This window comes from Aulonocara stuartgranti (assembly GCF_965226115.1).
Source record: "Aulonocara stuartgranti genome assembly, chromosome: 19".
Classification (NCBI taxonomy): domain Eukaryota; kingdom Metazoa; phylum Chordata; class Actinopteri; order Cichliformes; family Cichlidae; genus Aulonocara; species Aulonocara stuartgranti.
Window position 1 is genome coordinate 24,759,863 of NC_138955.1, and position 24,776 is coordinate 24,784,638.

At 43.3% G+C, this 24,776-nt stretch overlaps 2 protein-coding genes across 2 annotated transcripts in view; one reads left to right on the forward strand and one right to left on the reverse strand.

Moving 5' to 3' along the window:
• Positions 1 to 24,776, forward strand: part of brf1a (BRF1 general transcription factor IIIB subunit a) — a 125,071-nt gene that overhangs the window by 10,160 nt on the left and 90,135 nt on the right. Inside the window, exons 4-6 of the mRNA XM_082517233.1 lie at positions 5,674 to 5,847; positions 10,845 to 10,876; positions 15,986 to 16,058. Coding sequence (XP_082373359.1) covers positions 5,674 to 5,847; positions 10,845 to 10,876; positions 15,986 to 16,058 — 279 coding nt within the window. The remainder of the gene's footprint in view (positions 1 to 5,673; positions 5,848 to 10,844; positions 10,877 to 15,985; positions 16,059 to 24,776) is intronic.
• Positions 17,745 to 21,986, reverse strand: LOC309696111 (BTB/POZ domain-containing protein 6-B-like). Its single transcript, XM_082517244.1, has 4 exons — positions 20,965 to 21,986; positions 20,272 to 20,362; positions 19,948 to 20,066; positions 17,745 to 19,392 (listed from the first exon to the last, which is right to left on the reverse strand). Exons 1-4 carry the CDS (start codon positions 21,369 to 21,371, stop codon positions 18,360 to 18,362), a joined length of 1,650 nt encoding a protein of 549 aa, XP_082373370.1. The 5' UTR covers positions 21,372 to 21,986; the 3' UTR covers positions 17,745 to 18,359.

Consider the following 24,776-nt stretch of genomic DNA (forward strand, 5'->3'; position numbering starts at 1 on the left):
TCAGCACATTCTGAGCTCTCTACAGCAGCTTGATATTTTTCTGAGTAGTCTTCAGCTGTCAGGCTTCTTGAAGGAATTCAGAGCTCTTCTTTGGATGTTGGCTGCCTTTTGTTTTGTTCGCTGTCAAGATGTTCCCACACTGCGGAGGCTGATAGTGATAGTGTTCCAAATGTGTGTTTTTCTATGTAAATACTCTTTTACTGTGTTGCAAGTGTGTTTGGGTTTGTTTTCATGTTTTGGCTTCAGCACACCAAGTTGGCTTTTATGTGAATATTCTTTATTTCCAGTTTGAGTCACACCTCGTCACTTTTTTCCACTAGTTAGCTTGTAGTTACTGAGTGGTGCCTTCCATGCAAACTACATGTGGCAGCGCTAATCTGCTAGCAACAAAAAGCAATCACAAGAAGGTTTTTGGTGCAGCACCCTCTTTGGAACCAATTTTCTCCAATGACAGCCAGTAACCACTGACCAGCATGTGTGGGAATACATTTTCCTTGTGCAACTGGTAGTTGTATCACTTCACAACTCTTGAGCAATGTGAGGATGGTGTCACGTGAGAAACCTCCATACAGCCAATCAACAGGAGAAAAACTAGCAAAAAAAGAGATTTAGAAAACTAGAAAAGGGCGATTAGATGGATCAGATCCCTTGTTGTTATATTCTTGAACCTTTCGTGTCTGATTGTAACAACGATGCAGGCCAGTTCTAAAAAAGTCAATCTGCCATTAATGAACTCTTCATTCATTCAGACTGTCTGTACTTCAGCATCGCACGTCCAGTCACATTTTCTGCCTTCTTCTTCCTTTACTGCAAACACCGTGTTTGGTTTAATACGGCTGTCAGTGAGACACTGAAAGATTTAACTGGCCTATATCTCCTCCACTTTGTTGAGCGGTGTACATGTTCGTCTTTGCTGTCCTTATCTTACCTCTTTAAAAAGAAAAACAGACTGGAGTGCATTTATAGCTCCCTGGATGGTTCCATCAGATGTATGTGTAAATGCCACTCTCCTTCAGGGTGTCCCAGTTTGTGTCGGTGTGAATGTTATAAGGTGGTGTTTATTTTTTTTATTTAGAGCCTCCGATTACGGAGTGTTTGGGGGTTTGAGCTGAAGAGTGAGGTAAAGGCCAGTAATCTAACTTTAACCTGTGAGGAAGAGCTCTAATTAAAGCTGCATCCTGAGACTCTGTCCTACTTATCTGTGACGCAAACTTGGTTGGAGAGGATGGCAGTGAACATTTTCGCAAAGGATGCAACAACTTCAGTGCCTTATTCTTCCCTTTTTTAAAACCTTGTATTGGGGGGCAGCCCCCATTTTAAAAATATTTTGGTTCCAAACTGTTTATCACAGTGATTGTGGGATTTTGAGGACACTCGGGCCTAATGTTAGCTAATAACAAGCTGCTGTTGTTGCTTTTCAGGTGTCCAGAGACTGGAGGATTGCATGTCTGATCTGCTGATGATAAGTGATTGCGACAATATCAGGAATAAATAAACATGTTTATGCATGTTTTCAGGTGTAAACATAATGTTGTACTGTGGACATTTATCTGCTTTCTGTGCAGAGTTTTTGTTTCCTGTTCTCATGCTGTCCTCTATAGCCCAGCATGAGCAGAGGTCTCTTTTTTTCCTCTTGCACTTTCCCATTGTAGTGTACATTTCAGTGTTTTTTTTTTCTGTAATGCAACCGTTCTCTGACTTGTATCCCCATGTGATGTCTGTGTTGTGTGTGTGTGTGTGTGTGTGTGTGTGTGTGTATGGTCGGGGGGGCAGGTTCATTCCACTGCAGGGCAACCTGCCACTTGAACTTGTGTTAGAGCCCTGACAAGTTCAGGAGGTGAGGCTTTAGGTCAGGAGGAAGAGGTGCAACTGAGAGAGGAGAGAAAACGGCAAATGTTAAATGGTCACAGTTTGAAAGAGCGATTTGTGACTGTGATTTGTTTCTAACCACATATGTAACATGTTTTATGTATGTCGGGGCAACATGGTGACTTTCACAAACTGGTGCTCACTCGATTATTTCGAAGTTCATGAGAATGTGTGAATTTGTCTTCCAACAAATTGATGTGTAATTGCACTAATCACTGTATATTTTTGAGTACTTTTTTCACTGTTAAATAACTTAGGCTAACTATCCTATAACTCTACTGTTACCTTTAATTAGATGTAAAATGAACCATCATAGTCGGAGAAGCTGTTTTACCTGTTTTGGCTGTCTGTCCACTTATGTCCACTAATTACTTACTGTGGCGTTAATCATCCGTTCCTGTATGTGAACACAGTTAACTGTGACTCAGCGCTCAGCGGTTGGTCTAACCTTTCTCCTCATACTTGCCCTCTATCTGTGAATAAACAGGGCTCTCCACATCTGTGCAAACACAGCTTTAGAGAGCAGCTACCTACACCCGATTATCTATTCTGTGGACAACAATTGGCATCTTAACAATAGGATGGTGCTTTGGCGATGTAGTAAAAGACTTCCTCCCACCCCGGCTGTCGCATTTATCTTGTAGAAAACTTTGTCCTGACAGTAACGTTACAGTTCTCTCCATGTCGTAAAGTAAACATTTAAACATCATTTAATTATGTAAAATAAGAAACTTGGTGATCAAAATTTGACCCTTTTTCCCGCCACAGTTCTATAACACTGTAATGAAATGAAACAAACGTCTCTGTCAGGCCTCTAAGCAGAGCTGTTGCAGTTACATGTGAGCGTCTTAATCCAGGAGCTCACATAGAGACAAACATACTGCATTTATTGCATATGAATTGTAGGAGGATTAGTCAAATAATAGGAGAAGACGTATAACCCAGGATTATTCATTCTACCGGATTTACTAAGGCCACAACAATCAATTTTGTGCATAAAATTCTCTGCTGCTAAACTAGCACGTACAGTTTTATTAGAGCTGGTGACGCAAGAGATCAAGACCACAAACACTCATCCAGACGTGGTTTAGGCTGACGGCGATGGGGTATGCGTATGTCTGACGAGCTCGTGTTGACATAGGCTGGAGCAGTACGATGAGACACGATGAGCCGAGTCTCTCACATTCCCAGACACCCAACTCAGTTTAGTAGGTTACACACATCTGGTTGCGTGCATGAGAATGTTTGACATGTGGAGTTTATCTAAGGTCACGAACTCACAGAAATGCATTGCAGCACTGTAATTATAAAGTCTCTCTGGAGCCTCCACCTGTGGCTACACCTGTACTGGTCCGTGCAGTGAGCTGTGGAAAACGTGTTTTTTCTGTTATTTGCGTGTAAAGATGTGGTTATGCAGGTCTTTGTGTGCCCATTTACATTTGCACACGTGTGTATAATGAAATCCGTCTGCCTCTCTACAGGTGTGTGTGCCCCGACATGCTTGTAGATGATGCTGGGCATAAAGTGATGCTTGTGTAATTACCACCATACTGATGTAGCAAACTGCTAACAGAATGCTTTTTTTATTGCTCTGAACATGGACTGTTGTTTTACTGTCTGATGGGTTGTTTAGTTTTCCTATAGGAGGTAATTCAATTCAATTCAATTTTATTTATATAGCACCAAATCATAACAGTCATCTCAAGATGCTTTAAACTTAAAAAACGCTACAATAATAGAGAGAATCAGATGATCCCCTTTGAGCAAGAACTTGGCGACAGTAGGATTAAAACAGGAAGAAACCTTCATCAGAGCCAGGCTCAGGTCAGCCATCTGCCCCGAGCGCTTGGGGCTGATGTGAGGAAGACGGAACAAACAACACCTTGTACTACTGGGGGAGGCTGTTCCCTAAAGGATTATTATTGCCATATAGGGTTCTGCTTGGATTTATCATATACGGTATAGTGGATGGATCTAGCGTCTGTGACGTCACCCATTGATTTGCAAAGTCCTGTTATGGAGCCTTGAGCTGAGCATTTTTGCTCTTGCCATGTTTTTCAAAAAAAAAATTTTTTTATATCCTGGATGTCCTTAAAATGCTTGTCGCAAAGGTCGTCCATATGGACAGCTGCAAATTTAGGTCGAGTTTGAAAGAGTTGATTTTGGAGCTTCTTTCTTGGCCGGCACTTTCAGTCCATGGAATTTCTGGGTTTTTCCCTGAACATTATAAACAACTTCCTCTAATCTGAGGCTGGCAGTTTGGGTTCATCCAGACGTTGGCAAAGTGGTGACACATCTGAGTAACTTGCACTTATATACAGTTGTTTAAACTGATCTAGGAATCTGAAGTTGTTTAGAAATGGCTCGAGAGATCTTTGTGTAAATCTACAGTTCGCTTTCTTAGATCTTGATTGAGTTCCTTGGACTTTCTCATTGTTCCCTGCATTGGTCCAGTGAATGCTGTCAAACAAATCTGATTCATTCTGGTGAAGATAAACTACCAGTTGTTGTCAATTACAATCACAATTATGATCAAAAGGTAACACAAAGTTAACACTGAGCCTCATTAAGATAAGAAACCGTAGAACCTTGAACACCGCTTAAAATATTTAAGTGAATGTATGTACAGTATATATTTAAAGGCATCAAAGATGTATGCCGTGCAATTATTCCATCCTGGTAAAATAAAAGTCCAGAGAAATCATGAAAAGCCCAAATGACCATGGAATTCAGGCCCATGTTGAGTTGCTAGAGAAAGTTGATGACAGTTGCTGAGCTTAAGCAACTGTGGGCAAAATAACTCCTGGTGATGCACAGTGGGTAAATTCTGAATTAAACTTTTCTAGTTGTTGAGGCAAGTGACTGAAGGGTTTATGGGCTCAGTGTATCACTGATTGACATATTCCAGCATGGTATATTCATTAGAGAGGTACTGAGGCAATAGGAGCTTGGTATGAGCATCAGCCACAGAATGATGCATGACAGATGAATAGCTTTCTGTGTGTACGCCACTTTAGAATGACCAAAATGTAAAAAAATGAACATAATGTTCTGTTAAATATGATTAAATGAGTGAGTGAGCCTTTAAAATCATCAGGAATGGAGCCGATGGACTTTTTGCCCATAGTCTCCTGTAAAAGAATGGAAGGTTTGGGCACCATTGTTGTCTTTACTTTTTAGATCTGGGAGTTATATCTGGCTTTAAACTTTAAACTGGGTCTGATTGGTATACTTTATTGTTTTTGGTTGAATGGATGCTGGAGTGTGTTACTGTTTTTGGATGATGCCCTTAATTGTAACAGCTTTCTGAATTTTTTTTCCAGAAGACGCCAAAGCGATTTTTGCTGTCATAATAAACCTAAAATGAGGCGAGTATGGAGGGCATGTTTTTCTTTGGATGTGATGGTTTGCTTCTTAAACACATCCACAGAAAAGAAACTAACTCTCCACGTGTCCATCTCTCACTTACATTTCAACTAAATCTTCTTGGATAGTCATAGATGATATATGTCAGATTTCTTTGGAAAAAATCACTTGGACTTCCATGAAATTCTCCCTGTAAATTTATTGAATCACATGTCGTCATCATCAGGTCAAAGCTTCCAATATGCAAGAATTATTTTCCATGACAGCTTCTGGGCGCACTCATGCAGGCAGGAGACAAACCTTGCAGTCACACGCTGAGCTCTCCCCTGAAACTTGTTTTTCTTCTTTTCTGTATCGATCCTAAAAGTCTGCAGGTTGCAGAACTCTTGTACTTTTCTTTGTTTCTGTGAGCTGATGTCTGTCTGTTTGTGTCCCCAGCGAAACAGCACATCAACATCGTGGGGAACCAGCTACAGATGAACCAGCACCATATGGACACAGCTTTGAACTTCTACAAGATGGCACTCATCAAACACCTGACCCGTGGCCGCAAAGCCTCCCACGTCATCGCCGCCTGCATCTACATGGTCTGCCGAACCGAGGGAACGCCGCGTATCCTTTCTGCTCAGAATAATAAGATAAAATGTCCAGCATAGGTTCCTTTTACATATCCTGCTCGACTGCATTATTTCACTTGTCTAAATGTTTTTATGGAGCATTTGCAAAGAAAATACATCTGGATATAAGAGCAAAATAATGATTAAGTATCAGCAAATTGAAGGTCTTTGCCCGTGTTTATATGAAAGTCACCCTCTGAATGGCCTACCATGGCGATGCTGTGCTTCATCCTGTTTTATGGATGAAGCTTGCCTTCACAGCTCTGTCCCTTCTTAGAAGAAACACACAAAACATATTGTTCTGCATGCCTCTTACTGCTTGTGTTACGTGTCCGCGGTGCCATATATCTGGCATCTTTTAAGCGATTGTCTCATGGCAAACAGATATGTGTCCCTCTTTCGCAACAGAAAATAGTTCTCGGTCTCACCACTCAATACACCATCTGCCTTAAACATCAGCTTTGTAGTTTTGTTTGCTAGCTGACTTTCTAGACTGTAAGTGTGTCTGTCTGATGTGTAGGGTCAAGGAATGCAAATTAGCATGACTCCGAGAGCCAAAATTGAGAGATTAATGGGAACTACATCAGGCCGAGTTGAACTAGAATGATAAATTTGAAGTGTGTCAAGCTGGCAAGTTAGCCATCTGCCTGTGTGTTGGTTTAAATGAATGTAATGAAGAATGCTCTCTGAGGGAAAGCCTGATCAAAGAAGTTTCCTCCATAACCGAGCTGCTTTTCCTGCATGCACCAGGGAACCCTTTCCTTTCTATTGCGCTCCTCCTGCAGCGGTTGAGCAGATGTTCAGTATTAGCTGAGACAAAGTTGCAAGTTAAATTTGCAAACCCGCCTTTTATACCGATGGAGGGTGGCACAATAAAGCCAGCAGGTTGCTTTTGATGTGAGCCTGCGGAGGCCGGGCCGCCTGTCACCGCCTTTCTAAATGTTTCATACAGCGCTAACGGCAGCTTATTGAAGTCGAGAGTGATGTGTCATCATCGGGATAATGGGACTTTTTGGTTCATCCTTTTTTCATAAGCACAGAAGCTCTTTATTTATTTATTTTCTGCTCTCAGTGTGGGTTCACTCCTGACTCACTTCACCTCCGAGGGTGATTGCGTTATGTAACTGCTGCACAGAACGGCCGCGATAGGTTTGCCTAATGAAAAGAGGCGAGCAGGGTGTAATGCATTCCTGCTGCATTGTTTGCTGGGCTTTTGTGTTTGTGTGTGTGCGCGCGTGTTGGCGCAGGCCTGTCTGTTTGTGCATGTTTTGAAGAGTGTCACTGGGGTAAAAATAGCTCCGCTCGCTTCCTTTTCCACAGCTGGGTGATTCTGTAATGTTGTCGCAGGGGAGGATGAGGACAAAGACGGAAGGAGAAGGAGAGTGGGGTAAAAAAGGGAAACATCCGTCAAACCTGGGGTTTAATTTACGAGGAGCGGCCACACTGTTGGGATCATTCATCCATTTTCAGACGCTCACCGATCGTTCATGTGTTGTGAATTTTCTATTTGTCTTTCTGATCTTCCTTCAATACATTCTTTCTATTTTCAGTTTTCCTGCTGTCTCATAATTCTGTAGTTTCCCATAAACTTCTTGTTTATGTTATGCTTCTTCTTCACTGTGGTGAATCATCTGCCTCCATCTCATCCTATGCTTAGCATCCTGTTGTGCTCTCAGTATATCCATGACCCTTCTCTGTCTTCTACTTTTCCTCCTGCCTGTAAGATCCATCTTTGACATCTTTTGTCCAGTTATATCCACTGTCCCTCCTCTGCATGTGTCCAATCCATCTTGACCTTGGATCTTTAGCCTTGTCTCTTGGTTCTGTATGATGTCACTGAGAAGGGACGTGCCTAACAGAGCGATCTGCGAGTAGAAGAAAGTTACTTTAAGGGAGGATGGCCTTACATACGGTTGGCATTAAAATGGCTTGCTTCTGACGGTGGATGAACTGGAGTCTTGCACTAAGGACCAGGTTTTTACTGAAATAAAACAAAAACAAGGTTTTAAATGATAAAATTATACAGAATTTATTTAAGCCTTTTACCATCATTAACTTCTTTCACTGCAGCTGAATACAGTCTCTTCTTACATGTTGATGGACCTCTGAGTGTGTCCTTCTGAGAGTGGCCACACTCAGAAAGTAGGGCAATTACTCTGCAGCCACAGCCGCCTCCTGGCTGCATCACACCGCCTCTCTGATCTCGCTCCAGAAACTTTGGGTCTTTTTACCTCTTTTAAGGCGGTCTGTCCTCAAAACTGCTCGGACTGTTATTTTTGGAAATGGTACCTGGTGTGATCATTTTTTTGCCAGATAATTACAGTTAGAGACACACAAACGGGCGGTCATTTCCATAAAGCGTCTGGTGTGAAACAACAACAACAGCCTTTACCTGTTTTATTTTGCACAGCAGTCTACTCAGTTCTTTTGGTTTTGCAGGGCATCTCATGTCCAAACCACGCGCATTAATCTGTTGCTCCTCCACTCTCTTGGTGTTTCAGGCTTTCAGCAGGTTTTTGTAGCTGAGATTTGTTCCCATTCAGCCACAGGGGCAATAATGGGGTCCAACAGTGATGTTGGCTGATGAGGTCTGACTCACAGCTTGTGCTCCAGTTCATCCCAAAGGTGCTGATTGATTGAGGTCAGGGCAAAGTGGGAAAACCTTTTCTTTATGGACCTGTCTTTAAGCTTTGGTGTCGTTGTTGAGTTTAAAAATAACACTGAATTGATCGGCCAGGGTTTATGTCCCCCACCCCAACCCAAGGTATCTCAACTTCTCAATTTCATAGTTAAACATCAGGTCTGAGGGCTGCAAATTTAGAGGCAAAATGCATTAAGAAGAATTATTGACCAGCATTAACAGGAATGGCTGCTGCAATCAAATGCTGTTTAATATAAGTACGGACTTGTGACTGATGTGAAATATTATAAGAGCCACTAAGATGTGTAACGGGGGAGGAGGGGGGAGATCAGAGGATTAAATATCTCCTGCTGTTGTATAAGATCTAAGTAGCCCCCTCACCCCACGGTCCAGATGTGTTGAAGGACCTGCTGCTCTTTATTTTCCTGATTAATGGAATCATCTGCACTTTCCAGACGGGATGTGCCGGGATTATCTTTTTGCATTTCATCTGCACTGCTGCTAATTCCATTGTGCGGTCTTTTTCAGAGGAGCCCCGCTAATCCACATAGGCAGCCTGGAGACAGGTGCACCTGTCGCCATAGAGACCAGTGTGTTCAAGCTGGTCGGGCACTGGGAGGACAAGCTATCCAGACCCTGGTCAGGCATGTTGTGTCTTTTTGTCAGGCCTATTGGGCGATCGTGGCTCAAGAGTTGGCAGTTCGTCTTGTAATCAGAAGGTTGGCAGGTCGAGCCCCGGCTTGGACAGTCTCGGTCGTTGACACTTCACCTACCGCCTACTGGTGATGGCCAGAGGGGCCGATGGCGCGATATGGCAGCCTCGCCTCTGTCAGTCTGCCCCAGGGCAGCTGTGGCTACAACTGTAGCTGCCTCCACCAGTGTGTGAATGAATGAATAGTGAAATTGTAAAAGTGCTTTAAGGGTCTCGAAAAGCGCTATATAAATGCAATCCCTTATTATTGTTGTTGAAGAGTCGCCTGGTTAAAAGTGACACTTAGGTGTCATTTGATTTGTGTTCACTGAATTTTAATTTGGTCGTTAAGGTTATGCTGGTGCCCTCTGAGCATGTGCAAAGTCATACAATCAGGAAATCTACCTGCGCTTAGTTTCGTGGGTGGGTAGGGGGGGGGATCTATAAAACTGTCTTTATATTCATAGTACTGTGCAAAACTCTTGAACCACCCATCATTTCTTTACATTTCAGGAGGATGGGGACTAGGTGTAGTTAAAAAGCTCAAAAATACACATTTATAAGACAAAAATAGAGTTTCTGTAATTCAGACAAGCTTGAAAATCATGAAAATGGTTCTTCGGGCTTCCTAGAGGGTGCTGGCTACCTTTTTATTTGTTCTGTTAAAATGATTCCACACTGCCACAGTGATGTTGGGCTCTGGGCTCTGGTGAGTTTTGCTGTGTTATTTTGTTCTATCCAGGTTGGCTTTCAGTGCATTAGCACTGGTTTGGGATCATTGTCATCCTGAAAAACAAAGTTGTCATTCAGATGCTATTAGATGGTATCTGATGGATCTCTTCTGCATTAATAATTACAGAAGTTTTGTCATGAGCTCCAGCACCAGACTGAAATATAGACCCAAACCATGACAGAGCTTCTACCGTGTTTTACAGATGGCTGTAGCCTGCTGATGGCTGTCCTGTCTCTTTCCTTCATGTATATTGAAGTTAATTTGAAGCAAAAAATCTCATTTTTGTTCATCACAAATTGGACATTTTTGCCACAGATTTTCATTCCAGTTCTTGTGTAATTTTGATTGCTTCATTTCTTTCTTTACGAATTACTTTGACAGCCATCCTTTTACTGAGACCCTTTCTGATGAGGCTTCAGCAAACGGTAGATGAATCAACTGAAAGGCCAAATGCATCTGTCAGGATATGACATGATTTCAAATACTGTTTATCTGCCCTAAAGAGATTTTTAGGACTGCAGAAAATACTAACATGTTGGTGTTTACCAAAGAAACAGTAACAAAGTGTCATTTAACCTCAGCTCTTTGCTAAATATGCTGTTATATGTAGATAAAACTCTGGCTCATCCACTGAGTACATAACTTTTTGTTTGTTTGTTTGTTTGTTTGTTTTATGCTTGAATGACTCAGAGGTCAATCTTTTAAGTTGCTTAACAAACATTTTGAAATGTAATGTACAAGGACTTGAGTGAAAATGAGTGGGGAAAAACAGCCGACGTCAAAAGTAAAGACCTTCAGAGAACCTGGAGAACTGTTGTTCAAGATCACCTAAAAACGATGACAGCCTGGCTCTTCTTCTGTTTGACTGTTTGGAAGAATACAAATCATGACCTGAACATTTAGTGTCCTTGACCTGGTTTTTCTCAGACATGCTCTTGGACCTCAGTGATATTCTGCAGGTAAGTTTTACTACGTCTATATTGGATGATTGATTGATTTGTTTTTGTTTTTTTCATATTATCAGTGAATTCTTTGGTCTTTAGAACAAAATAGGGTAAAAATGTCCACATCAGTTCGATTTAAACTCTGAGTTGATTAGACTGTTTATATTAGACCATATTTCTTGTATTCTTTCATGAAATCTGCTGTAAATCCCTATTAAAAACTGTTAGAATGAAATAACTTGGATAAAAATGTCTTTCTCACTTTGATGCGTCTTAAGGCCCAACCCTGTTCAAGCAAACCAATTAAACACACTACCTTCTACCACTCCTCCCATAGTGCAGGTCTCCCTAGCTGCTCCTGCACTCACGCTTTCCCTCGTGTGAGTAAATCTTTCTCGTCTGCATGTGTATAAATTTAGTAAGCCCTCCATTTGTCTGCGTATTTAATTCACAGTGAGTCAGGGGTGTGGTGTTGGTGAGGATGGGACATTTCTCACAGTCACAGCTGGTCGGGGGCTTTTATTTTTATACACCCAGCTGTCCTGGAGGAGCCGTCCACCCCTCCCCCACCACCAGCACCACCCTGGCATTTGGGGGTTGGGAATGGATTTGTATTGGATTTTAGGTGGGTGGGGTTGTGGGGTTATTAATGCTGAGAAATGTGGCTGTAGCTGCTGCTGCTGGGGCGGTGGGGTGTGTTCTACTCTACCAATCACTTTTTATGGATCCACACCCAGACCACTTGGTCTTCCTAGCATTGTTTGGGTGAATGGTCAGCTTTGTCTGTCTTAGGCTGTTTTCTCAAAGCTGCTTAAACGGAGAGACTCCATTGCTCAGGGTCGGATCGATACCAGCTGCCTTTGCATCCAGCTGACGTTATGGCAGTTTAGCATGTTGGTCATTAATTGAGTGGTTCAGATGTTTCTTTCATGTGAGAGCTATATCTTTGCACACATGCAGAGTTTTGTGCAACAGGTGCTTTGGGTGGTGACCTCCGCACTATTTGGATGCTTCGTCAGTCTTTGGGGGAGTGTCACCACACCAGATGTTTGCCAGTTGGTGGTAACATGAAATTGAATCATTCCTGATCCCAGTGAGTGTTGTTCTTCATGAACAAATGCATTTGAGTTGCTAGTCTGGCTTTTGGCCCTCAGGGCTACAGGGACGCAGACAAAGATGATCCTTTGAGTGCTTTTTAGGATGCTGTGGGTTGTCATATATTTATTGTCTTATAGACCAATCAGGCAGAACATTCTGTACACTTGCGTAATATTATGTTGGCCCACATTTTGCTGCCAAAACAGTCCTGAACCATCAAGACATGGACTCCACTGGACCCCTGAAGGTGCGAGCCTCACATGTCCAGGGTCACCACTGTTCCTTCCTTGGATCGCTTATTGATAGATACTGACCTCTGCAGACTGGGAACCCCCAGCTGCAGTTTTTGAGATGCTCTGACCCAGCCGCCTGGCCATCACAATTTGGTCCTCGTCAAACTCGCTTAAATCCTTACGCTTCCCTATTTTTCCTGCTTCTGAGGACTAACTCCCCCCCTAATATATCCCACTGACTAACAGGTGGCATAATGAAGAGATAATCCGTGTTATTCACTTTACCTGTGAGTGCTCAAAATGTTATGTTTGATTGGTTTCAGCTGCTAAACTTTGTGCTAAGATTTCAGTCTGGGATCCTGGTTAACAATCGGTTTGGGATCATTAAGCAAACTTGCCATTTGCCCAGTTCCATTGTTTGTGGTATAAAGACATGCAGACCTGCTGACAGCAGCTGTTTGCCTTTGTAGCTTTCAACTTTATCAAAGAGCTGTTTATCCTCAGGCTTGTCAGAGGAGCTGCCTTCAGTCATACGAACCACATCAGGAGCTCTTTAATTGAAAGCTGTTCCCCTCTAAAGCCCCAATCACTGTGTCCACCTGTTGAACTGTGACGTATCAGGTAACCACGCAGTAGTTTTGATTGTGGGGTGCTGGGGGTTGAACTTTGACCGTGGAAAGTTTGATTTAACGCTTCGATGGAGAGGAGATTGTTTACTCCTCAGGTTCTCAGGTTCAGCCACTGCTGAACTTTAAAGTCTCAGGCGTGACTCGAATGTAACGTTCAGACCACATGAGTGAATGTCACTTGTCTGTGATGACTGTTTACATCACGATGTTCTGCGTAATAGACGATTGACAGTTCTAACACTTATTTTTAGGATATATCTGCATCTTGTACATCATACAGAACAAAGTTTCCAAAATTGCGTGAAATGTTTGCAATCTCTTCGTTCTTTTTCATTCTTCAACAGATTATAGAAACAGTGTGACTCTCGGTTCCTGTCTTACAGTGCAGCGTGTACACATTGTAAAAATAATTGTGTGCTTTTCAGCCACCTCGAGACTTCTGATTAATTAAAAGTTTTAATAAAGTGGCAAATCCAGCAAGCAAGTATAATTAGGCAAAAACAAACTACTTTATGAGTCCAGCTGAAATTGAGAGTGCCTCCGGTAATAAATCTCTCTGCACAGGAACACGGTGCACAGCTCCAATCAGGGGACGAGGGTCTGAAAACTGTGATAGATGTGTACAGCGGGCAGTTTGGGTCACGAGTTTCCATTTTTGCTTCTAAAAATGACCTGTTCGGCACGGTGTTATTACATGCACAAAAACAGGACCCAGATATAAAATATAAACTTGTGAGCTTTTGTCAATCACAACAAGAAATAGCAATGATGTATTGAGCTTGCAAACAGCTGGTTATTTGTAGTTTTTCTGTATCCAGTAGAAAAACAATATTTGATGAAGATACATCCTTATATTGACACTCTGTTAGCTCCGGTTTTAATGTTTTCCAGCTCCGGAGAAAAACGCCTGTTCTTAAGAAGCTCTTCTCTAACTCTGATTGGTGTTTGGTGCTGGGCAGATCAAGCACACTGTGTTTTTGTGCTGTTTATGTCATCATTGAAATGAGGTTGGCTCCTTACTGTTTCATATTCTTGTGCAGATTACTCTGAGGAGTCGGTGTGACTCTGTATATCGTAGTATTAATGATGGCGAAGATGGCGTTTTATCAGTCACACAGTGGTGACTGCACTTGTTCCACTTCCTCCTGCTCCTCTATTTCTGCTTTCATGTAGAAATTCCTCGCTGGAATCAACTTCCCAGAATAGCAAAGCAGCATCTGCCCCTGCTCGACACCAGGGGAGGCCTTGAGCAAGAGTCCGTCTGTCTGTTCCTAAAACCTCCTCGTTTTACTCCCCCCTCCCCGTGTTCTCGGGAGAGTTGGTCTGAAGGAATGACAGAGAAGTGACCCGAGTTCACGACCTGATCCTGCAGCTTTCACTGCCGCCTCCTTCAAATTTCAGCCAGAGCAGAATTTAATTCCAGGCTGCAGTGCTGTTAATTCGTTAAGAGATGATAGATGTGCAGCCTCGTGGCTTTGTTATGCAACAGTATCCATCATCAGATCCTTTCAGATAAAGTAGGGGGTGGGTGGGGGCACCCCCAACCCCCTTTTTTTTTAACTGCTGAGCCTTCTGGAGATGTTGTGGGGTCAAACACAATGAAACATCTGTGATGGGAGGTTCCTGTGAGATAACCCTGATGACACACAGCACCATTCACCTCCTGTTACCTCTCTTCCTTTGACAAACCTGGTTTCTAGTTTGCTGCTCAGCCTAGTTTTAACCGCACAAGGGATTTCTTATCAGATCCTCTTCCAGAAAGTTTGAATAGGAAAATGCATCAGCCCCAGTTTATCAAGCATCAAGCACTGATTTTTGCAGTCCAGTGACCGGCAAGTTTACTTATTCAATAACGTAGAACACAATTGACACAAAACTAGTTGTATGGTTTTAACAAGTAAGATATACTTCATATTTTATGACTTTCACTTGTTAGGTGAATGTGTAAAGATCCCAGGAGGAGACACAAATCCCTGGAGTTTTCCTCCCCTCACCCACAACTGGTTGCAGCAGACACTCCAGCCTGAGCCTGGTTCTGCAGGATGTTTCTTCCTATTGAAAGGGAGTTTTTCCTTCCCACTGTCACCAACTGCTTGCTCACAGAGGTTGTTTGTTGGTGTTTTTGCTGTGTTATCGGGTTTCTACCTTACAATACACAGCATTGTGAGGCAACTGTTGTCTCGTGAGAATTGTTTGGGGACGGGAAATGACTGGTCGGACTTTGTGTTGTTAAAAGAGCTCCTCTACTGCTGTGAATCTTGTTAAAGTACTTATACGCACACTCTAAGTTCTGCATCGTATGCTTGTGCTCATCTACGCAGGTCTGCTTTCACACAGTGCTGCAGAGAAACATGCAAACACAACTTTTCAAAGTGACACAAGTGATGCAGCCTTAAAAAATAAAAGTTGGCCAGAATAAAATGACAAAATTCACTAGATTAGGGTTTATACAAATTATTTATGGATTCGTGTCAGTTTTATGCAAAAAAAGGTAAAATTTTTATCTTCACATGATTTATTTTGGCTGCCAATCAGTTCAGATGCCAAAGATGGTCAATTTACTGTCATTTAAAACAAAGATGAACAGCAAATCGTCACATTTGAGAAGCTGAAACAAGTCTGCTACCAGCAGTTGCCTTCACTTTAACATGAACCAGTCAGATTATTCAGTTGTTGTGCTTTATTTGTAAATCTAGAAGTCTCTAAGGGGCTTTCTTAATCATCAGTGACGAAGATATTTAAGTTGCTTTTAAAATTCGATGAGTTCATCACAACAAGCTAAAGCGCCACTATTTTCTGGGCTGTTCAGAGTGAGGAAAAGTCAGGACTGTCCGGACCGAGCAGAGAAACCAAAACATGCGGGCACAGCGAGTGCAGCTGCAGGTGTTTTCATTAGAGATGAGTCTACAGTTCCAAATCACAGACATATTGAAGCGTGATGTTCTGCAACCTTCAGGTCAATTATGTAACCAGAACACTTGTCCCGCCGGTGATGCAACGGCCTTATTTCATATCCTGATAGTGTGCTTAATCGCACTCTACTATAATTCTTTAAGTGGCTTTGAATGGATTTAATGGCTCCTGGACTCAATAGATACACTTTTCCTGGCAGTGCGAGGTACTTTACGTCTGCTGAATAACATCCTGGGTTGTCTCATCCACAGGTGAACGTCTACGTGTTGGGAAGAACGTTTCTCGTTCTGGCCAGAGAACTTTGCATCAACGCTCCTGCTATAGGTATTTGAGCTCCACTTTACTCTGTTTACTGTGAGTCGTGTTATAAAAAGGCTGAATCAGGTGTGTCATACCTTTCACATATTGTAAAAACCAGAAATGTTCACTATAGATTTAATAACAGGGAAAAGAAGCTGGAGGATGTCTGCTGGTAAATTATTAAAGAAGTTTAAATCCCCTCAAATGAAAAGCTGTATACACTCATTTATCCCTTCATGCAGTATACCTGTTGAACTTCTCTGTAGCGCATGGCAATCATAGCCAATCATATAACAGCAACTCGCTGCATTTATGTTAGGCAGCTCAGATTCACAGAATGGTCCAAACGTAGGAAAATGTCTAGATAGCAGCAGATCTCTGGGCAAAAATGCCTCGTTGATGTCAAAAAGGACAGCTAGACTTCTTCACGCTGATAGAAGGGCAACAGAAACTCAAATAACCACTCATTACAGCCAGGGAAGAGCATCTCTGGAGTACAACATGTCAAACCTTGTAGCATATGGACTTCACAGCAGCAGACCACACCAGGTGTCACATCTGTGGGTTAAGAACTGGAAACTGAGGCTGTAATTCACACAGGCTCAACAAAATTAGACCATAGAAGGTCAGGAAAACGGCCCAGTCTGCTCAGGTTTGATTTGTGCTGCGACATTTGGATGGTAGAGTCGGAATTTGGTATAAAGAACATGAAAGCGGGGACTGATTTGTATCAGCGGATCAGGCTGGCAGTGGTGTAATGTAATGAGAGGTTATCCTCATGGGTGTGGAGCTGACAGCAACTGCATGACAACAACTGCTCAATATGGACCAAGCTCTGTGAGGAATGTTTGCACCAACTTTGTTGAATCTTTGCAGACATGCATGGAGAGGGTCCAGCCCAGAACTAGAAGATAAAGTGGCGAGTGTATATTACACCTTTCTGTAAAAATATTATTTGTCAAGTGGCCATAAGAGTGAGTTATTTCTTCACACTGTTGAAAGCTCCTCCAGAGATTGAAACTTCCAGAACTGGGGAAAAACTGTGACGAGGTGGAGGGCGGTCACACCAAAATGTTTTATTCTAATTTTTCTGTTTTCCACACTTTATCTAATTATCTAATAAATAAAAATGGTCCTTGTTATTGTTTCTGAGAGCAGCCTGTACTTTTTGTGAAGTACGGCATATTATTAGCCTGTTAAACTCAAGAGTTTGACTTTTCTACATTTACAAAAACTCAAATGTGACCACCTTTGATTTTTGTAAGGCTGGTCTGGTCTGCAGCTACCTGGAAGATTATGAGCTCTGATGTCCTTAAATTGAACACGACGAGCCGTCCTGCCAAAGCAGAAGTGCATTAATATTAACTATAATGTACGAAATATTTTGGGAAACTGTCAAAGAAAATCACTGGTTTAGGCTTTGCTTTCCTCGTGCATAGCTTTGCATTTCCATTATAGTGTTTTGCCAGCGTTAATGTAACTGTGCTGTCTGTTAAATGCACTGTGCAGTTTATTTAGTAGGAAATGAATCCAAATCCTCACTTGGAAAAAGAGGCAGAACCCTTATCAGTCCTCAAATCTGTGCCTGCCAGACTCCATGCAAGTGAGGTAGAAACCTAATGTGTAGTTCCCACTTTAGTTACCAGAGGGCGCTGCTGCCCCTCAAATCCCCCACTCCCTCACCCAGATCCCATAAGATGTCACATGTGCGGCTTTCTCACATTATAACCTTTATATTTCGGCAGGTGTATAAGCATTCTTGTACAGAACACATCTGCTCATCAACAGCATCAAGCTGTTAACAGATAAATTGTATTTTACAAAAAGACACAACGTTTCTGAGGCCGTCCTCTGAAGTGCAAAACGACTCTGTTCTTGACACGATTTCTACTTTTTTTTTTTTTCTGCATTAGAATCGAACACTACATAAAGTTTGCTCCTCAGGTGATATTGCTGCCTGGACTATAGTAACAACATTGTATATAGACTTGCAATTACACAATTTGAAGCAGACCCTACTTGTTCCAGTTCTGGAGCTCAGCTTGATTACATAACCACAGGTCACTGTATTAATGTTGTTCCTACAGCAGCCGCAGCCCTTGAAAAACACAAGCTTCTGAGCAAATAATGTTAAATCAGCATTTAAATAAAAAAATAACATTAAATTAAATAAGATAAAACAGCTCCGTCGCTTTTAAAATAGTCTCTTATAGAACTAACCAGGCCATTTAGTGTGACATTACTCAAGTGTCTTTTAATGCTACATTACTTTGAAGGTTGGGAGGCAGCGATAGACCTAATTTCCCATCAGCAGTCCAGAGCAGCTTATGCATAGAACACAAGCTCGGGGATCTGTCCTCCCTGTACTCCAGTCCCGTTGGTGCTGTCGGAGGAGCACTGGAACTGAAACGTGACCTTCCCGCACTGCACCTCCGTCATGCCCTCCTGGCCGAAGTAGCTCAGCTCATTCCCGTCCAGGACGGCGCTCACTGTGTAGAACGCGTCCTGCTCCACCTGAACGGGATGCTCGAACCACACCGGGAACGTGCTGCTCGAGCCGTCCGACACAAACTTTGTCAGGTTCTGCGCCAGGATCACCCCCTGTCTCTTAAGCTCGATTTTGACGCTGTACTCGGCTTTGCCGCCGCTCGACCCGTACAGGCCCAAACCGGCAATAAAGATCCGCTTGTCCACAGCAAACTGGATGCTGTCGCACCGGCCGCGGTAGCGCCACTGGTTGCTCCGGTAGGCCGAGGACTGGAAGCGGTGGCACCTCTGAGGAGCCAAGCCCTTCCTGGGATTCAGAGGGAAGTCTAGTTGGGGCTTTTTAGCCGCAGTGTACCACAGGAAGACATTGTGCGTCTCCTCCAGTGTCAGGATGTCCGACTGCGCAGCACCGTTTGCAAATTCGTCCAGGCTCATGGTGGGGATGCGCACCAAGAACAGCGCCTTACCCAGTACCTCTCTTTTGTTGCGAGTGGTTGGCCCCAAACCCTGTCTCTTGCATTCTGCCGTGGCCCAGTTCATGACCGCCTCAAACACCACCACTTCTTTGGTGTTGAGGGTCTCCCGCCGCAAGATGATGTCCAGCGTCTGCAGGTCGATCTCACAGAAGCCCTCCGAGCACAGCGCGAGCTCGGCCTGCGCGTCGATTACTTCCCAGCAGCGCTGCGTCAGCTCGGGCTCCTCAAACAGGCGGCTCTGAGAGAGCAGCACACAGGCATTCTTGGCCTCCAGGCTGGTCTCCAGGAAGGTGACGCAGGCCTTGGCCAGTGCAGGGACGATGTACTTTTTGGCAGCATACAGGGTGGCCAGCACCGTGTCTGCCTCCAGGTCGATCTCATCGCTGTACAAGTACCTGGGAGAAAGAAAAGAGCCTTAAATGTACAGAAATCAGACTGGCTGACAGATGATATGCTGACTAAGAAGATACAGCGATGAACACATTTAAGTGACTCTGGCTCCACGTTTCTTCTTCTTCCTACTGTATCAAGAGACTCGGCAAACAAAAAAGGGAATTCTTTTCCTTCCCAAAGAAGATTATATAACACCATTATACATAATCCTACCGTTTTCCAGAAAGTCTGCAGAGCAACAATCTGTGCTACGCTTTTAGCCAGCGCTACTGAATGAGCAACAAAGGCATGTTATTTATAACTACTAGTGTGCATAAAGGCAAACTGTCAGGATGAGGAAAAGAAGGGGGGGGGAATGTTGCCAGTCGAACAAAGAGCGCTGAGAAAACCAGCAATTACAGAGCACCGCGCCGCTGCCACGGCTCTGGTGCTCCCAGCATTTTGGCATTCGCCTCTGCTTAGCTTTGGATGAGTAATAATATGCTTTGAAGTGACACTGACTGTGCTTGTCATCTCAGCTTCTGGTTGGCTGTGCGAAGGGATGGTGAGTGGCTTACTTCAGCAGAATTAGAAAAGCAGCAGGTTCCACATCTGGAATATGGATCTCAGACTCCTCCTCCGCCAGATCGCTGTAAAACATGGCACAGAAGACGGAGCTTCCCACGGCCAGCACGTACTGGGAGGGGAGGAGACGGATGCGTCAGAGAAACCAGAGGAGCTCGTCTTTCACAAGTTCAACACTAGAGCCGATATATTACCTTGCATTGTCCTCGGAGCTCGTATTTAAATTTAAAGCTCAAATATCAACATTAGTTAAGTTAGTGCGTAAGCTTCCCGTCTTTCTCTGGTTTGCAGCGATTTTTCCGAGATGCGCTCCTTACCTTGTGTGCGGGAAGCTTCTGCGAGGCCCCCAAGGGCCCGACAATGAAGTGGACATCAGCCATCAGCTCATTGTTAAACATCAAGGCGTTCCTAAAAACAGAGCAGGTTTCACAAGTAAGCCTCAACTATTGTATAACATCAAGTCCTCCCACACTGCTTTTGCCTAGAGACACTGGTTATTTTCATAGATTTAGGGAGGATGCAGGGGAAAAAAGAGGACTACCCTCTTGTTGTTTTCTCACTTTATCCCTCAGCCTCGAAAATGTCAGCTCATTGGGATCTATGGAAAGTTCCCCAGAGTGCTTGGTGACATTTTTAAAATGTCTTGTTTTGGCAGATCAACAGTTCAAACTCAAGTGGGATTTGTTTACTGCCAGAATAAATTAAAGAGATTAAAGAACGGTAGGAGCAAATAAGTAAAACAAACAAAAGCTCATGTTGGTTTAGATAGACGCTCCAACAGTAAATCAGTTTTCTAGAAACTTGTCAAAGTGTGCTCCAAAGTAAAAGTAAAGCGAGCATGAGCGATTCTCACAGCAGAGATTTTCGTGCACTTTGCTGCTGCCAGCTTCCGTGTTAATACACCGAGTCAAAGCGGTTGTCATTACTCTGACAGCGACTCTTTCGCACTGCGATCGGGCTTTTTGCGCACAGATCAGGCGGATAATTGTCCTCTGTGTTTCTGGAGTTACCTCTCTCGGAGCGTGGGGTGGCTGCACTGCCAGCTGGGTGGGTCTACGTTGTTGTTGTTGATGTTTTGCTGGGTGGTCGGGGTGGTCGCCGCGCTCCCTCCGCCGCCGGCGCTGCTCCCGCTGGCCTGGCACACCTGCAGCTCCTTGGTCTTCTCCGCGTCAGCCACCGTAGTGCCGTTGGCCAGGTTGGTGTTGTTAGCGGGGTACAACTCCGCAGCCATCTTCTTCTCCTGCTGCTTTTTCTTGCTCGACAGGGACAGAGTCAGGATCTCATAACATAGCGGCAGCCGGCCCGGCAGCTTGGTTACCTTCTTGGACTTTTTCAGTGTTTCTGGAAGTAGCAGCAAATAAGTCAAACACCTCATGATCCGGCCATGATGGAGCAACCTGCAGTCTGCCGTTGGCATCTGCACGAGCAGCCGATCTTCTGGGTTTTTTCCTCCTCCCTCTCTCTCTCGCTGTCTCTTTAATACCCGGTGCAATAAACTGCTGTCGGGCTCGACATGAAGCTTGTCGCTGCGGTGGATTGAGTATTTTTCTTTTTTTCTCTTTCCTGTGCGGTCCGGTTCCTACAACGCCGGTTTCAAACGGCACCGACAGCGAAGTTTACGCGACAGCATCTAAATATCCCCCCAGGCCCACTGCTGTCCGTTTCCACATCCACTCGCAACTTTCGACCTCAAACACTTGTTTTTTTTCCCCGTTCCTCGGCGGTCAGCTCATCCTCTCCGAGCGCACAAATGTCCGCGAAGCTTCGCTTGTTTTCTCCCTTTTCCAGCGAGTGGGTAATCCGGATAGTCGCAGCTGGTAGTCAAATCCAGCCTATTTTATTCCCACTGCGTTAATCCTCGCGCACATTTCTCTCCCGATTTGTTTTCCCCCTTTTTCTCCGAATCGGCTGTAGACCGACACGAAGCCAGCTACGATGTTCCGCTGCTGCCGAGGTAAATAATCATTTGTCGGGAGTTTTTAAGCTCCGCTTGGGTTTTTTCGCCCCCCCCCCTCATTTTTTTTTTTTTACTCCTCCCCGCCTCCCCCTCCTCCTTATTTTTGGTCGACTCTCCATGAACGCCCAGGGCCCGCCGAGGACCAATAACAATCACGCACCGCGCTGACGTGAGGCCAAAGAGGCCCCTCCCTCACTAGCTCCGCAGAGTGCGTCACAGGACAGACGCTCTGATCTCTCCTCCTCAGAGGAGGAGCAGGGCTGGAGTGAAAGACAATACACACCAGGGGGACAACATAAGTAACCCCCCCCAACCCCCCACCTATGCAGACACACACTTCTGTTTAGGACGACCCCTACAGATGTGTCTTTGTGTTCCCGTGTGGTTAATAAGTGACTTAAAATTTGTTTGATGCCATTGGAGTCACTCTGTGGCAGTCCTGGGACTTTTGTCTTTGTGCGCTTTTTTTTGTCAGTTTTGCATCCCATTTGTATAAGTCTTTGGTCATTTTTAAAACATCTTTTATTAGACATTTTGTATATATTTATAGTTTAAAATTTTTTTTTGTGCGTCCCATTTGCCAGTGTTGATTTCATTTTATATTTCTTTGGTTGTTTTCTCTCTGTGGTCATTTTTTGTCTGAAGATCATGCATTAAACCTGTAGGCTGACAAGTTGTTTGTTCCTCTGCACAGTTAACAAGAATTGCTCCTCATAGGACAGTGGTCACATTTTAGATTAACTTGCTTGAGTGTTGTGCAGTACTGCAGATTTTGGTGTTTATCCTATACAGAGTAAATGCAGGGCCAGTATTGCTGATGCTTTTAACTCATAAAGGCAGTTTATGTAGGGGAGAGCGGCGTGTCATGATTAATAAGATGAATCATCATCAATTGGCAAATTCTGAACACATTTTAATGACCGCTGAATCCGTAGAGTGTCAGAATGTAGTACAGTAGTACATTTAGTTAAATTTTCATTTCTAAAAAATATTTATTTTACACAATTCAGTGGGCTACACACTGAACTCAGAGGATAGAAACAAGGTATCGATCCTACCTCGCTGGTAATGATCTGATACCAATACAGCCTTGCTATCAATGCTATTGATGCCCCCATCATTCCCTTTGTTCATTTTACAAACACTTTTGTCCTCGTTGTTCAATTTCTTCCAAATTTTTAAGGATACACTTCAAACTATTCTACATATGCCAGATATGGCACGTTTTTGGCTAACAGCTCTTTGGGAAACACCTTGTTGGTGCAAAAATACTATTTTTATGCCTGTCAAACTGACAGTGATAACAGTGACTGTATTATCTGTATTTCTTTTTTTAGTAATTGCTTAATTAATTCTGTTTAGTTACATTAATAACATTGTAAGTACAGTGATAAATAAAACCATTACTTACCCTGCATCAGTGTTTATTCAGTTATCCTTTTCTGACAAAATCAAGCAGTAAGTAATTAAAAACTAATGCACGAAGGCAACAACGATGATGAAATGGATTTAAACATTCGTCAACAAAAGGAAACGAGATGAAAATATTGTAGATGAGATCTAATTAGAACTAATGAAGTTGTGTAGGTAGGCGGGATGGGTTTGGAAGTGTTCCAATCAGAAGTAATAACCTTGTGCAGTAAGGTTAGTCACGCACATTTGATCTGGCCCCCGGGAAACGGTACAATTAGCTTCCATCCTCCCCGTTTCTCATGAAAATGAAGCAAAATGTCAGCGTTTCAGAGGAAAAGAACGATGCACACGTTTCACATTTGATTTCAAGGAAAAAACTTTAACACTTTATATTATTTAACTGACTCAACTTTAGTTTTAGTCTACTATAGTCAACTAAAACAAAAAAATTAGATGCCTAAATTATGCCTGCAACAAAATCAAAATTAACAGTGCCTTGCAGTATATCAATATAAAGTGTCTAACAAACTAGTATAAATGTAACAGTATTAGCAAAACTTTCTGTTTGTTTGCTACATTGTAAATTCCTAAAAGCTGCTTGACGTCTAATTCTGGTCATTTGTGAAGTAAGTGATCAAACCAACAGCACGATATCATGTACGGCGATTTAGCTTCAGTGGAGTTGAAGACCAGAAAATGATTTATGAAATTTTATTAGGCTTTAGGTCGCACTGTAGTGCTGCCGTCTTGTACTGCCGTTCATCAATCACACACAGAAGGATTTATTAGAGAGACGGAGTCCTGTACCCAGAGTAACACAAACTAGAATAGAGAGCCATTGCAGTTTTGGGGGTTGAGGGAAGGGTGCAGCTTCCCCATGACTGAATGATAACACTTCAATGCTATTCATGAAGCCCTGCTCCCACATTTGATTGAAAGGAGCAAGTTCGCGGCCCTTCTCTGGGGGTGGTCGAAGTAATTTGGGGGAATAGAGGCGAGGCAGGTTGAGGTAAAGTGGCTACACGAAAAAGGTAAACTACAGCACTCCATCACAGAAAGACTCCTGGGCTGTTTGAGCATCACAGATTGATTATATTCAACGGTGAAAGAGGATTTGGGCTGTTTTTTTTTTTTCTTAACCTATTTTAACAGCCTGGTTTTGAGTTTACAGACACAGAGTAAAAAGTTGGAGCAGTGATGGCCAGCTCTGCACACGTATCATTACACGGTGCAGAGGGGGGAAGGGATCAGCCTGGATCTTATTACCAGCTGGCTCTACCAGCTTTCCACTGGGCTGCTCTTTAAACAGAGCCTCTGACTTCAAAAGGTATTTGACACAGTCGGGGCACAAAACTCGACTTTTAGTCTTCAGGCTACAGTGGGAACCGGATTCCTCCTCATTTGAGTTTTAAACTGGATTTCAGAGCATGGTAAAATCATTTTTCACAATAA

Excerpts from the sequence above, each read along its gene's own strand:
- LOC309696111 (XM_082517244.1), bottom strand. The coding sequence starts at position 21,371 with ATGCCAACGGCAGACTGCAGGTTGCTCCATCATGGCCGGATCATGAGG. Across the intron at positions 20,363-20,964 it reads CACCCCACGCTCCGAGAGAG|GAACGCCTTGATGTTTAACA; the intron begins GTAACTCCAGAA and ends CTCTGTTTTTAG. Across the intron at positions 19,393-19,947 it reads GCTTTTCTAATTCTGCTGAA|GTACTTGTACAGCGATGAGA; the intron begins GTAAGCCACTCA and ends TCTTTCTCCCAG.